We start from the raw sequence: 15,073 nt of genomic DNA, 5'->3' as shown, positions 1-15,073 counted from the left end.
TTCTATATTTGCTAAAGTATAAAAAATTAGAATGTGTTCAGAACGTCATGTTTTCTCGAACAGTGTACGGTTTATTTTTGTATTCGTATGTGTGCTATGCTTTAAGATGGTCCGTGTCTTATGGCACCTGCCACTGCATTTTTTCCTCTCGTAAATTGGGCTAATTAATTCCCGCGTGAATAAATCCCTGAGGCAAGGCCTCTCTCGACGACTTCGATCGCGATGGTGAAATCTCGTTCTCCATTGCGAGCGGGCGTGAAAGGGTTTCCCCCGGTGAAATTCAAGATACCTGACCTCGTTTGACCTTGACCAAACTCCATTCCTGCAAAACTACAGCAGGACAACTGTCAATGTTTTATTGTCTTTTAGTGATTGGCAATGCTTTCGAATTTATGTTGTGGTTATATGCCATTTGGTTTAAAAGCAATCTAAATATCTTGCTGAGGTCGCATTATATTAATCTATAACTGCATCTTTTTCAAAGATTTTAAAATATATTAAGCGAAAGAATTTAAAAATTATCCCAATAATATAAAGAATATATAACAATATGTAATAATATAAAATATGTAATAATACAAAGAATATACAAAATATTATATATAAAAAATATTGTCAAAAATTTCTATACATAAGAAATACAAATATATCAGAATACATTTTAGGATATACTATATTAGGATAAAAATCATGATTATATTAAATCTTATATATTCGCTAAACTATGTGTTTTTGTGATTCTGTACGATCAGTAAAAATATTCTTGTTACATCCTCAAGTGCGACTATAGTTAAATGTCTCGTATATCGACCCACGGTTTATCTATACTTTATAAAGTGGATGTTTGAATTATCAATTGTCGATCTGATAAGAACGGTAGATGCACGTAACGGCTTCAAAAAGCTCTTTATAACAGGGCACATGGCAGACAAAGATATGTAGCAAACAATGGGCAATAAAAGCGTGCTAGTATTGTAGTAATTTCGATTATCTCTCTAGTTAATAGGCATTACGCGATGTCAAATAACTTAACGAGGATCGTACTAAGGATGCACAATATCCCTTGCACAACAAGAAATGGACTCTAACGATATCCAGAAAATGTGTACTTTTTGCAAACGACAGCAAAGAAATGAAAAATGAGAATTGCATCTCTGCAGAAAACTTTGATCGGTTTGATCAAGCAAATTTAGGATGATTCATGTAAACCTATCTTTTGCTGACGACACGCATTAATAAAATTCATGAGTGGGCGGAAAGTGATTCTGGTGACTGTGCGTACAAATATAGAACATGGTCATTGTAGTTCAAAATACTGATTGTAAGATTGTGTTTAAATTACGGGATTGAGAAATCTGAAAAATATCATTTAATTATTCTTTTTTTATATATTTTATTCTATATTGTCTGTAACAATTATTGCATATAATTATTCTAATCGGAGTTAACAATAATTAAAGAAAATAATTTTAGCAAATATAAAATATATACATAATATACAAAAATTCATATTTTCTAATGTTATTTATAATAATTCTTTTTCTTGAGATTGAAAATTTGTTATTAAATAAAAAAAACAAAAAAACATTAAATTTTCATTTTGAAACAAATAAATATTGAAGTTTTGATGAAATTTGAGATGAATTAGATGCTAAAATTTTTTTTCTAAAATTTTGCATTTTAAACGCTTTAAGAGAGACTTACGACCGACCATAAACTAGATCGGAGGTCGAGGGAGGAAATGAATTCGTTGAACGTTGGGGTGAGCAGTAAAACCAAAGGAAGTATGCATATGAGAACGATTATGCCGTGCAATAAGAGTCTAATAATTTTCAATTAGATACACCAACTTTATACAATACAGCCTACAGCTTTAAGCAATAGACTACTTTAAGAAAATCCTTGTATCTCAACGAGTTTCGTTATAATCTTTTTTTTTTAATATTTTTCATAATTAATAATAATGATTGCAACGATTTAAAATCATGGAGTCAACAGTTGTAAATATAAGAGAATTAATAAATAATATTTTTTATTCTATTGAATATACTATACATCGTGTTAGAAAAGCACTAGAATTTCTTAATCAATTCATATGTGTCAATATCATATTTAAATAATTTTCTGTAGTTAGAAATTTTTAATTATACGGACGAACTTTATTTGATAAAAATCTTTCAACTTTCTATCACTTTTTATAACGCTTGTCTTACAATTAATCTTCTAATATCTAATTGAGAATAGCGATAATTCTCAGGCATTGTATAATACCTAGTTTCTCTTAACCCATGATCAAAATACAGACGCGACGAACATATTAAATGCCAATAAATTCATTTCTCTCGCGTTTTTTACGGTTAGATTGTAAGTATTACCGATATAAAATCGTAGCTCTCAGGAAGATGGATGTTTACGCTTCGATCCACTCACTGCACGTACAAGCGTAAGGCGCGTAAGGCGTACTCTTGCAAGAAGTGCGTTCGCATACGACCGCGTCGGACGACAGTCGATGGTCTTTCCTCCTCAAGGGTTCAAGGTCCACCTGCGGGAGTAATACTTCACTGCGGCCGGAATAATGAAAAGTACTGTCCTGGGAGTTTCTCATGGAGTCAGGGACCGCGTCTCCAGGTGCCGCAACTTCTCCCTTCTATCTATCTGCATTCTTTTGATGTCTTGAACCGGCATACAACCCGCTTTTATTATTCGATGCCTTTAGCGTCAGCGGCGTTTTCAGACTGGTCCCGATCTTACGAAATGTTCGTAGTTACGTATATTCTTTGATGCATTTTTTTTAGATACATTCCTATATAATTAAATTAAATATTTGACAAGTTAATTATTTTAAAAATGTTTACATAAATATATTTGAATATTTATTTATAATATTATATAAATATATTTGAATATTGATTTGAATATTGATAAGAATTTGCAGTTAATGAAAATATATTTTATTAAAACTTCAAAAATATAATTAATAATAATAATAATAATACGATAAATTACTTGAGAAGTAAGGCTCTTTAATGTTTACAAACACGAAACTTTTTTTTATGCTTAGGTCTTGATAAATAAACCAAGAAAAATATGTGCCATGTGCACTTATCAGTTTCACAGAAAAATTATTTTCTGCGCAATCAACGCACTACCATCCGCGTTCGATTCTTAATCGCTCAGATTTTAAAAGTTTCGTGTTTTTGTAAATAATATAATTTAAATTATTTAATATACAAGTAAATGAATTTACCTAACCAAATACTCTCTTAGAAAATTTTTAAGACAAAATTCCTGAATCAAAAAATAAGAAAAAATAAAAACTAATAAAAATATTAATTATCATTTATGTTATTCTGTATAATTGTATCATGAAAATTTGTATAATATATAAGTTATCACATCAAAATAGAAGAGAGATAATTTCTCTATACTTTAACAATAGCTTTTTATATTAGTTTATTGACCTCACATATAAGTATCGAGCACATATTCAGTATACCTTCCTATAAAACAGTTCCTTCCTGCGATACGGTGTCACGCACATGTGAGCATAAATACAGTAAAACTATATGAGATAACGTCATTGCTCGCAGCTTAACTTATAAACGGATAATACAATTTAATTTGTAGAGACGAAGCATTATATTATATCGTCAAGACTAATTGTTTTACCGCGCACATAGTATTGACAACTTATTTCAGTCATGCCGCATTAATTCTAAGTGGTTAATTCCAAGTTGTCAGATTTAATCCGCCCATTTGCCTAGACGTAATGCGAGATTATACGCTAGGTGTCGAGTGTGCACTTTTTCTCACGATACTTTATCCGTAGGAATTATCCGTGTTATACGAGTCTAACGCATTAATCTGCGGCAGTTAGCGCGGTCTGGCAGAAATATATCACATACATTTTTCTCGCGTTGCCATCTTTGCAATCAATCATAAGCAATTACTAATTTGAGATCTACTGATCTACATAAAATAGAAAGTTTTACATCTGAGCGATAATTAATCTTTCTCGTGTCAAACCCGCGAAATCGTTACAAGTCTGTAACAGTGATATTATAATAATGTATACTAAATTATACAAAATATTATTGATATTTTAATTTATCCATACATGTAACAATATCATAAATTTATTATACACTGTCTTAATATAAGTTTCAACTAATTGTGAGAGATATAAACCTTAGAAAAGTTATGCACTTTCTCTCGACCGACATACTCTTTGACGAATAGGTAATTCTTTCTTAGCAAAGATTTTTAATTTTGAAATTAAATATTTAGATAAAAAAAATATTAAAATAAAATATTCGAATCTTGTTAAAATCAGCTTGATTGCAAATAATATTTTGTTATTAATTTATATTCTTGAGCGTATATTAAATCAATTTAATTATCAATTGTTTATATTTTAAATTACTGTTATGTCGAAATAATAGTATTTTCATTTCGATAAAATTTTTTTTACATTCTTAAAAAAGAAATCATACTTCTGAAACATTTTTGTTCAGATACATAAATATATCACATTTAGAGTTTCATTTATAGCAAATAACGTCAGAATGTGTATCACTAAGAAAATAATGGCAACTGATACGAAATCGCTACATAGTCTTTCGCTCCTCTCGTTTCACCGGCACATCGGCACGCCACGTTTTATATTCAAATACAGATATTATGTTGCTCGGCCTCGATCGTTGCTCGTCCGTAATGCGGCTGCGCCTTATGATCCGTGACCGCATTTTTCCCTGGATTAACGAACGTTCAACCCAAATCGTCGCGCGACTCGAAGAAGCAAGATAGCGAGGCAGATTACCACTAAAATAATCACTTTCGAAAATCGCTAAGTGATTCCCTGCGGCAATCGCCGGAAGTAGACCGGAAATCGGTCGTCCCGCTGTAAGGCCACTCGATTTCACACGCGGATCTCCGCTGTGTGAACGTGGAATTTACATTGATAGTTTCAAGAATATTATGTATTTATTATATTATATATAATGTTTCGTGACGAAGATATTATAAATAGTTATATTAATTGGTAATTATCAAAAGCATTCAGTATACATGTTCGTATATTGAATTTTCATTGCATCAGACAATATTTACATATTATTTCAAACACTGATTAATTGTTGACTGATTTATATTTAAGATGTTATTTTTTGACATATACTATATTATTCAAAAAAATATTATTATGTACAGTCAAATAATTTTTAATTTAAAAATAAAAAATATCTGCAGTTAAAAAGAAAAAAAGTATATGTTTACTGTTTATTTATATTTTTCTAAAAAAATTGATGAAATATTTGATAAAATATAATATTTTATTAATTACTAGTTATCTTTATTGTTGTTATTGTAAGCTTAATATTTCAAATTTATATGAAAAAAAAATGAAAAATATGACATTTCTTTCTTGAAGAAATAATAAAACACATGTTGACGAATTCAACAGATGTAGGATAATTTTAAGGTTCGCGACAAAGTTATGTTTTCTTTTCTCTTCGCATATCCTGTTATCGCGTTTCGCAAGGGAGCCCATGCGAACGAAGACCGGGATAGATAGGCCCTGTGCCGAAGGGCGATTCGAGACGCGCCGGTATTTATCCATATTGCCTTGTATCACTCACGTTTCGCGTTTCCCTCTTTTTTCGACTCGACAGGATGTTCCATTCACGTGAGTCTTGAAAGGCGGTAATCGTAACTGACCGACTGACGTCTTGCATGAATGTAACCATCGTCACGGCACGTTCGAAACCACCTTCGAGTGGTCTCTGCAGTTAACATCCTCATTGTTAACGAAAGGAGGAAAGTAAGGCCGCAGAATAGCTCCCTCGAAGATCGTTTCGGGATAATTTGCAATTGTACATGGAGAAAACGTCACTAAGACGCAATGCACGAGAAGTGCCGCAAGATTCGCAAGGCTGTAATTTAGTCCGCACGTTTCGATTGTGCGGGCAACGAAAATATTTTTTCACAGAATTTTTTCAGTTCACGATAGCAGGTTTTACGCTCGGTTGGAAAGCAAATTCTTCGCACGCTTTTTCAATAAAAAAGAAAAAACAGAAATAAAACAAGATGCGGATCTGCTTCGCGAAGGTTGCTCTAAATCTTTAATTTCTTTGCTTTTTAGTTTTCTTAAGAAAAATATTTTTAATATCTATACTTTTTATATTTTATACTTATCACTTATAATTATTTGTATAATATAGTAGTTTTATGTCATCTTTAATAAAACCAATGAAACGCAACAAGTATTATTTTAGAACAAGATTGTTAATTATATAATTAAAAATTAATTATATAATTATTTAATTAAAAAGTTAATTATATGATTATATAATTAAAAATCTCTTTGAAATATTTAAAACTAAAACATAGGATTATATATGTATAAACGATATTTGATCTTTGACACATCTGAAGAATTATAGGTTTATCATATATTTGCAATATAAATTTTTAAGAGAGAATAATAAATCTTATAGAAAGTGAAATCAAATTACAACAATTACTATGTATTCTCCAACGAAAACTCGTGAGTTTGTATGTCCACATACACGCAAATAATGTAAACTAGAGATAGAATAGGTTGCCACATTCGTGTGCATTAAATGTGGGTTAAGAATAGTGCATGTTTTCGAACAGACCCTCATATTTTCACGCAGAAACAACTTTCCCGAATTATTGCGGAAATTTCTCGGGTCATAAAGGATTGCGTATTTGCACACAGGTAGGCTTATTTGCACTCGAATACAACACGAATAGTCTATTGAAATGTTCGAATTTGCAAGCAGAAAAGGTTTATACGTATATATGACTCGAAAAAAAATCTTTGCGTAAATAATTTCGAAAATTTTATTGATAATGATATTGAGAGAATTGTTTAAGATACCAAAGTGTCCATTATAACATTTTCTTTAATTCTCCATTAAATTAAAAAGTAAGTAAGCATACAGTGAAATAAAAACTTTATTTATCGATATTTTTGCGCCAACAATGTATAACATAATCTTACATGTTAATAACTTTGTTTACCTGTATCAAAGTAATAATATAAAATTGAATATCATTAAAAGATAGGCCATTTTAAATTGAAGATGAATTTAATAAATATATTTCTTGGTGTATTTTAAATCAAATTTAAGGATAGAGATGTTATACTAAATATTTAAAATGTTAGTTAATTATTTATTTACGCAATTTAATACTTAATGCTGAAAAGTAATTGTAACATTAGATATAATAATATTTTCAATCATTAAAATTACTCTTATGCTTGTAAAGAGATAGTAATTAATCAGAATAATTATATTTAGTTATATTTATGCAAAAAGTAAATTTGTAAACTTACATAATTTCTAGATTCACATAAATTTGTAAATTTTGTCATAAGTAGAAAACACACTGAACATTGCGCTATTTCGCTTGTTTTTTTAAGTTATTATCTCGAGAGAGCAATATTTTTTCAACACTCATCACATCTTTATCGTTTTTGTTATAGGTTGGCGACGGCGGAATTATAGTGCTTGATGCCACTTTGGATGCATCTACGACCGACGATGCCGAGTGGGAGATCTCCGGGGGTCCGCCATCACCCTGCGACGTATCGTTTCTCAACGACAATGTCCTCATCAACGGCCGCAGCAACCTCTCGAGGACGCCACGAAATCATAAGGTGAGTGAACTCTTGCTATGATTATGTAGCTTTTCCAAGTGACACTTTGTCCAAACAGGTTTCACAGAGAGAAAAGTTTCATCACAAGTCAAGTTAATGTTAAAAAATAGTATTGCTTGTGTGTTTAATAGCATTACTTTATGTATCTTTAGAATATTTCTGCAACATCAATCTATTTTTATAATAGAAATAAATAGTTCAACAATTCTAACAATTGACATATTTCTTTATAAATCATAATAATGAACAATGTCTATTAAATTATTATTAAATTAATGAAAGTCGTATGAAAAGTAAGCAAACTTTATAATATAAAAAATATATGATTTTTATCTCTTGGAAAATTAAAAAGTTGATTATTGCCAGGATTTGGAATGTAGCAAAATTTAAAGTAAAACATATGAATATTTTCAATCAATAGAAAAATAATTATGAAAATACTAAGTTATTATTTTTATTTTATATATATATATTTTAATAATAAAATAATAATTTAATATTTTTTGAACATTTCTCATTCAAAATCTCATGTTTCAATAAAATATTTAGGACAAGTTAATTGTAATCAAATTATATTATATCAATCATCAGTAACATTTGTCAATTATGTCGATTACTAAAAATATTTTGAAGATACGTGCAATTTAAGCGTATCGACATTTTGACGACGAACGTTATCAACATCTCTTATTGCGCTTAGCATAGCATTACATGTCTATCTAATCTAATCAACTGTACTGCAATTATTCGTGGATCATGACCCGGCTACCTTAGTAAATCAAAAAGCACATAGTGTAATATTACTTTCAAGATCGCGCGCGCAGCGTGAGAAAATCTGCTATAACTATTCGTGAGATCGGATGCACAATGTGACTGCTTGACTCCCACGTGGCTCGAGGAAATTTTTTTTCTCCTTGGAGGGAAAAGAAAGAAAAAGGGAGAGAAAGAGAAAGAAGGATTGTACTAATCCAGTGTCGTCACGTAATATATTTTTGGCTCGCGAGATGACAAACGTCAATGTTTCACGCCTCTTTGGCGCCAGAAACACGTTCCAGTTATATATGTACGCGCTATCAAGGAAAACATTCTTGTCTGCGGATATAATATAAAACAAAAAAGATTATATCGCACTCAGAAGAACCTTAACTCACATAATATATCAATGGTATTCATATGAAATATATGAATCCACAAATATATAATTTGCAGGTGTGTATTTAAATTAAAAATTATTTATACATAAAAATAAAATTTATTCATTATACATAAAAGTAAAAAGTTTTAATTTAATTATTGTCATAAAAGTAAAAATCAATCATACATGTTTTCTATACGCACATATTTTCCACTCTCTTTCTTTATTTTTCTCTCTCTTCGCTAACGTTATAGATGTTAACGTTATAGATATTCTCGACGCCACATTATTTCTCCGGGTTTAAGATTCTCAGGATTGTCTTATTTTCGAAATATCACTCACTGGTAGACTTTCATATATTTAATTAGACGTTACACATTTGCTGCATGATTAAACGTCTCTTAATTCCATTATTATTTATAGCGAAGTTTCTATTCTATTTGAAATTACAATAAAAAACGGATATACATGCTTTGTATAGATATACTCTATATCTCGATATTACAGTTTTAGGTATATTACAGTTAGATACATCTATATGTTAAAATTATTTATGGCATATAATACGTTCTGGCATTGAACGGGTTGCACCAAACTATACGGTAATAAAAAATTAAGATCTTCTCGCACGATGTAACTTTGATGTAATCTATTAACGATAAACGGCAAGCAGATAAGCGAACAAAACGTCGTATTATAAAAGATGTAAGATACGAATGTAATATGCGGAAAATGGTTGAATCGCAATAATGCGCGGTGCACACACGTTGCAATATATCGGTGCTCTTGCCGCACCGATAACATATCACGGGATTTAGTTCCGCAAAACGCAATTGCATAAATATTGATTTTAATACTGGAAACATTACGATATATTTCGTTCAGCTACCGTTTAAGTAATTTGAAAAAGACATTTTAGAAATATTGCCGAAAAAAAATGAATTTACAAAACATATATGTTTTAGAAGCCATGCCTTTGAGAATAAAGTCTGGTCTGAATGTCAATATTGAATAGCTGATTAAATATACGGAAAGTGAAGTAAAACGTCAATTCAAGTGAATATGTAACTGAATTTCCTTAATAATTAATATTACAATCGTCTTGCATAATACTTCATTAATATTTATTGCTATTTCTCGTATCACTATAAACTACACAATTGTGGATTCTTCTTCGTGTTATATGTTTTTCTTATTTTTTATTTATTATCGCTATTAATCTTCATAGTAATGGCAGATCTAATTATTATGGATTTATTATTGTTTGTCTTTTATCACATATTTTTCTTTTTGTTTTTAATTTAAAAAATAATGATTCTTTAAAGCTATTTGTATAATAACTGACAACACTACTCTATCATGGTTTTTTGCAATTTGTTATGCGTGATTTTAATAATAATTCATACAAAATATTAATAAAATTAATATAATTTTTGTGTAATTTTGTATATAGTAACACAATCATTTTAGATAGATATAGTGTTTTGCAAATGTCCAATCTAAACCTTTATAACCGTGCATAATCAGATCTAAAAGATGCGAATTTCCAATCATTTCCATTAAATCATTAAAGACGTAATCATTCCCACGCAATCATCACCAGGCTTTTCACTTCATTCGCGACTTTCTCACGCGATCGCGCATCGATTTGATGCTGCGACGCAGGGGGGCACTCCATTACCAACACTGATAAAATGCCAATTTGTAAGTAAAAGTATCGTGTCCGTGGACCGGCAATGATTTTCGAACGTCTCGTCGACCGAAGTTAATCTACCGTGCATCATAAGAATAATCGTGGATGAGCAATCCTGCTCTTTGGTACAGTAAATGCAGAAAATTACGGGTTATCGAGAGAAGCCACATCTTGAAAGAAATAAATATTTGCAAGAATTAAAAGACATTTTTTTAGCTATAATATTACATCTATATTTTTATAAAAATATTTTATTTTTATAAAAATAAAATATGACGAATTTTCTCTGAATGTATTTACGCTTCATCAGTCTAAAATTGACGATTTCTTTGACAAATATTCGATTGCACATGATTTTTGCGTCGCAAAATTTTCAGTTTTAATATTAAGTATTAAACAATAATTACGATTATGATAAATTAACGCGTGTTTGAAATTAATAATAAAATAGAATAGAATCTTTTGTGCTTGACCTTCGAAATTCGATTTGCTTAAACCTTTAAATCTTCAGTTCATTGTAACTGTTGTCGTTTTTATCAAGGATAAATTGATACGACGCAACGGCCACGGTATTCATAGATAAAGGCAGTGCCGATAGCTTCGGATTACTCTGTTTTATATCGTCTATTGTGTTCTTACAAGATCTCGCTATTCGTCCCAGGAGAGTTGATATTTCCTGGATCGCACGATGGACGCCGCGTCATGTTTTCTCTAGAATTTATTTCAGTGTTCGTATACCGTGTCGGATTGATGGAAACGCTGGAATAGCCGATCGCGCATTATACACGACGTGAAATTCCTTTCCGCGACTTATTATTGCGGAGTGAGTCCCGGTTAGAAAACACGGACATTGCTCCTGGATCCAACGATCCAGACGAGAACTTGTCAGTTACCTCAAACTCGCCGCTTTCGAAGAAGATTCGCTAAAGGAATTTTACAGAAAACGCCGAAAATGATAAATCATTGCTTTTATTTTCGAATACCATTGGAAATAATTTATAAAATATTCATCGTTAATTTTGATCTTCATAGAATATGTAAAAAATAAACTATCACAGTTTATCTCTTACATATTTTTATCGAATCACAAATATTATTATTCATGTTGTCAAAAAAAGTTAACGAATATTATATATAAAAAAATATAAAATAAATAAATAATTGTCATATTTGTGTAAAATAAAATACTGTCAGTTAAACTTGAGGTAGAAATATGTCGGTTCAGCACACTTCTCTTAAAAGCATCTAACATAAGGAATTCTTGGTACAAGCTATCGTCTCCGCATCTTACTCTCGCAGGAGGAAACTCGTTCTTCTCGTTTATGCACTACGTTTTAGTTTTATTGTACTTTAATCGCGATACGATTTAATGCCGTTGATGCTTTCGAGATTACTTTTCGCGCTTATTTTGCGTCTTTAAGTTAAATACATAATTTGTATAGAATCCAAAAATCAACAAATACATCTAGCACATTTTTTTGTATACGACATTATTTTACATTTTAAATTTACAAAAAAAATATTTAAAAAATATATCTATATAACGACATTTAATTGCAATTTTTGTGTGGCTAACAAATATAGTAAAAACTATATCTTTTTATAATAAAAAGGGAAAAATAAAGAAAGAAACGAAATTTTAGTAAGTTTGCAAAGAGAAATTGAATACTTTTCACGAACGCTTAAAAGATGTAACGTGAAAAATGCCATCGGAGAATAGAGATTTTCTTCTCTCGTTTGTCGATCCATTGTAGCACGTCGTGCGAGATAATGCATACTTTACGATTCACTTTATATTACGGTGTGTCGTACAATTTCACTTCGCCAACAATTGATTTGACAGCTAATAGTTGTCACGCGCGGATTCAATCGTCGAGTAATAAACCTTTCCCTCACATAAAAGGCCGCGATAGAAAATGGGGACAAAGGAGAGGATAGATACTGCGAGACCGAACGATAAGCTTATCGAGAGATTAAACCTCGTTTCCTCGTGAGGAATTTTTTCCGCGAGAACAAGGACTCGCGAGCGCGAGCGAAGAGAGTCCTGAATTTGACATAAAGAGTGCGTTATGCAAGGCGCGAGAGTAATCCAACATTGTAACTTTTCTCACGCTATCGTGATCGCATAAAAAGTGCTCGTTTATTACACGCTTAAGCATTTTCTGAAGTGTCTGACTGTCAGACCAGTTTGAATGTTTTCTGCGAAAATATGATTATAATACGGTTCTCATGGAAAGAGCATTGTATATTACCTACATGAATTTATAATGAATATCTATATACTATATCTACTATTCACAAAAATTTGTAATGAATTTATAATGAATTAATTATTGAATTGGATTAACATATAATGATGAGTCAATATTGTTTGCATGTCTCGTATTTTGTGATAATGTAAATGAACAAATTGATAACTTATTAATATAGGTTATATAAAATTTGTATATTTTTTGCTCCACACACACACACACACACACACACACACGCACGCACGCACGCACGCACGCACGCACGCACACACGCACACACACACACACACACACACACACACACACACAAAAGAGATATAATAATAAAAAATATTGGTACACACAAAACTCTTGTTTTTTTCAATTCTCATATAAATCATTTTTCAAAGAAACATTACATTAAACATTCATAGAATTTAATTTATTTGGATACTCTAAAAGAAAATTAAAATGTTAACACAATTTATACACATGTTTGTTACAATGTTTTATTTATTTATTTTTTTTGCTCTTAAAAATATAAAGATTATACTTACATCGAATGAACACTAAATTGCGAAATTATTTCAAACTTGATATCTCTCTTACAGTATCAACGTGATATTCATTCATTATTTTATTTATTTATTCAAGAGACTCGCTAATGATTATTTTCTTCCGCTTATTACGATAAACGTCCGTCTAGGTCTTTTTTTTGTAAATGATGTAGTGCATTTATCAATAGGCGTATACCTGCATATCTGACGCTTAGACATACGCTAGACAATAGTGGTCGGATCACGACACCCGTAATTTACGGACATTACGCGACTTCACGCCCGCGTGTGACACGACGAGACGCGACACACGCAACAGGCGCACTCGTGTCTGTTAATAATTAATTGCGAGAGGAGTGAAGCAGTTTTATGCGGATATTATGTCATACATTATGCTAGTATTATCTAATAGCAATATATTATGCTAGTACTATTTAATAACACGCTTATATATCTGTATGTATATGTCTTTCGTGTTTTACATAATATTCTATATATGTACATTTATTGAATATTAGATAATACTTTTGAAAAAAACGGTAATAAACGAACAAGAGTTGTATTTATTATTTTATCCATTTAATGCGTGATAAAATCGTGTTCGTAAAAAGATAGATAAAGCGTGTTAATGTCTTATCGATAACTGAGAAAGTTTCTTGAGTTTCTTTTTCAATATTTTACTCTCAAAATATACTCAATTTTTTTTTATTAATAATCATCTATTGAAACAAAGAACATTTTTTGCGAAAATAGTACGAATTTTTTATACATATAAAATATTTTGTTTCCATAGAGAATTATCTTTTGGTTTTATTATGGATTTTTCTCTTGTCAGTGCTTTTTTCTAAATTTTTCTTTTTTGAATAAATTAAAATTTAAACACTCAGCTACATCTTTCTTTCGCATGAATTTAAATCATCAGAATTATCTCTCTTCATATTTTCTACCTTGCAACTATACATATATTCTAATTCTTGCCACAAATTCTCGCGAAACAAATCATAACCTTATGTCGTGTATCCACGTTACAATGAATTACTATTATTACCTGCTAGATGCGTGCTTGGTACATGACTGTGTTAAATAATGACTAAACGAGCTATTCGTAATATTCGATAATGTATACATTGCCAGCGGGTTGCGTGTGTACACACGCATTACGCTTCTCTCGACTCTTATACCGAGTGACACCGAATATTCGACCGACTGACATCCTTCGGATAAGCCGCGTATTTTTTTTTTTCATTGAATTCAAGACGCAATGTCATAACTCACACACGCACACATCGGGGTTAAATAATGGGAAATTCTCGTCAGCATGCCAAATATTTCGCGGGAAACCGACTGATGTATCCACATGGATGTACGTAGAGAAATCTGAAATCGCTGACTTTTACCAATAATTAATCAAAGACATTTATCGACTTGAAATTATCAAACACGGCGGTTTAATAAATTTTAGATAAAGAGATTAATAACATAACAATACAAGTGCAATTTTACATATGCGTATACAGGAGACTACATTGACGAGATATCAGGAGAAGCATATAGTTAAGCGTATAGTGATATTTTTTAGAAATTAATAATTTATTTGTATATATTTGAGAAGAGATAAAACGGTAATTTTACACATCCTGTTTTATATAGTAAATAAATCGCTCAAAATTGCTATGGATAGATAGACAGGTTTGTCACGAAATTTTTCTTGCAGAGTAACGGAAACGTTTTATCAGATAGAATGAAATATAAATCTAGCAAATTGCAAAGCAT

The 15,073-nt window shown here is 30.8% G+C and overlaps 1 protein-coding gene across 2 annotated transcripts in view; it reads left to right on the top strand.

Annotated features, from left to right (window-relative positions):
* The window catches only part of Bif (protein phosphatase 1-binding protein bifocal), a 34,961-nt gene that overhangs the window by 13,190 nt on the left and 6,698 nt on the right, over nucleotides 1–15,073 (top strand). For both annotated transcript variants that reach the window (XM_072889304.1, XM_072889303.1), the window contains exon 2: nucleotides 7,511–7,684. In XM_072889304.1, coding sequence (XP_072745405.1) covers nucleotides 7,511–7,684 — 174 coding nt within the window. The remainder of the gene's footprint in view (nucleotides 1–7,510; nucleotides 7,685–15,073) is intronic.

The sequence above is a fragment of the Anoplolepis gracilipes genome, chromosome 3 (assembly GCF_047496725.1).
Source record: "Anoplolepis gracilipes chromosome 3, ASM4749672v1, whole genome shotgun sequence".
In the NCBI taxonomy this organism is placed as follows: domain Eukaryota; kingdom Metazoa; phylum Arthropoda; class Insecta; order Hymenoptera; family Formicidae; genus Anoplolepis; species Anoplolepis gracilipes.
Note: the sequence above shows the minus strand (reverse complement) of the source record. Positions and strands in the feature narration are given on the sequence as shown.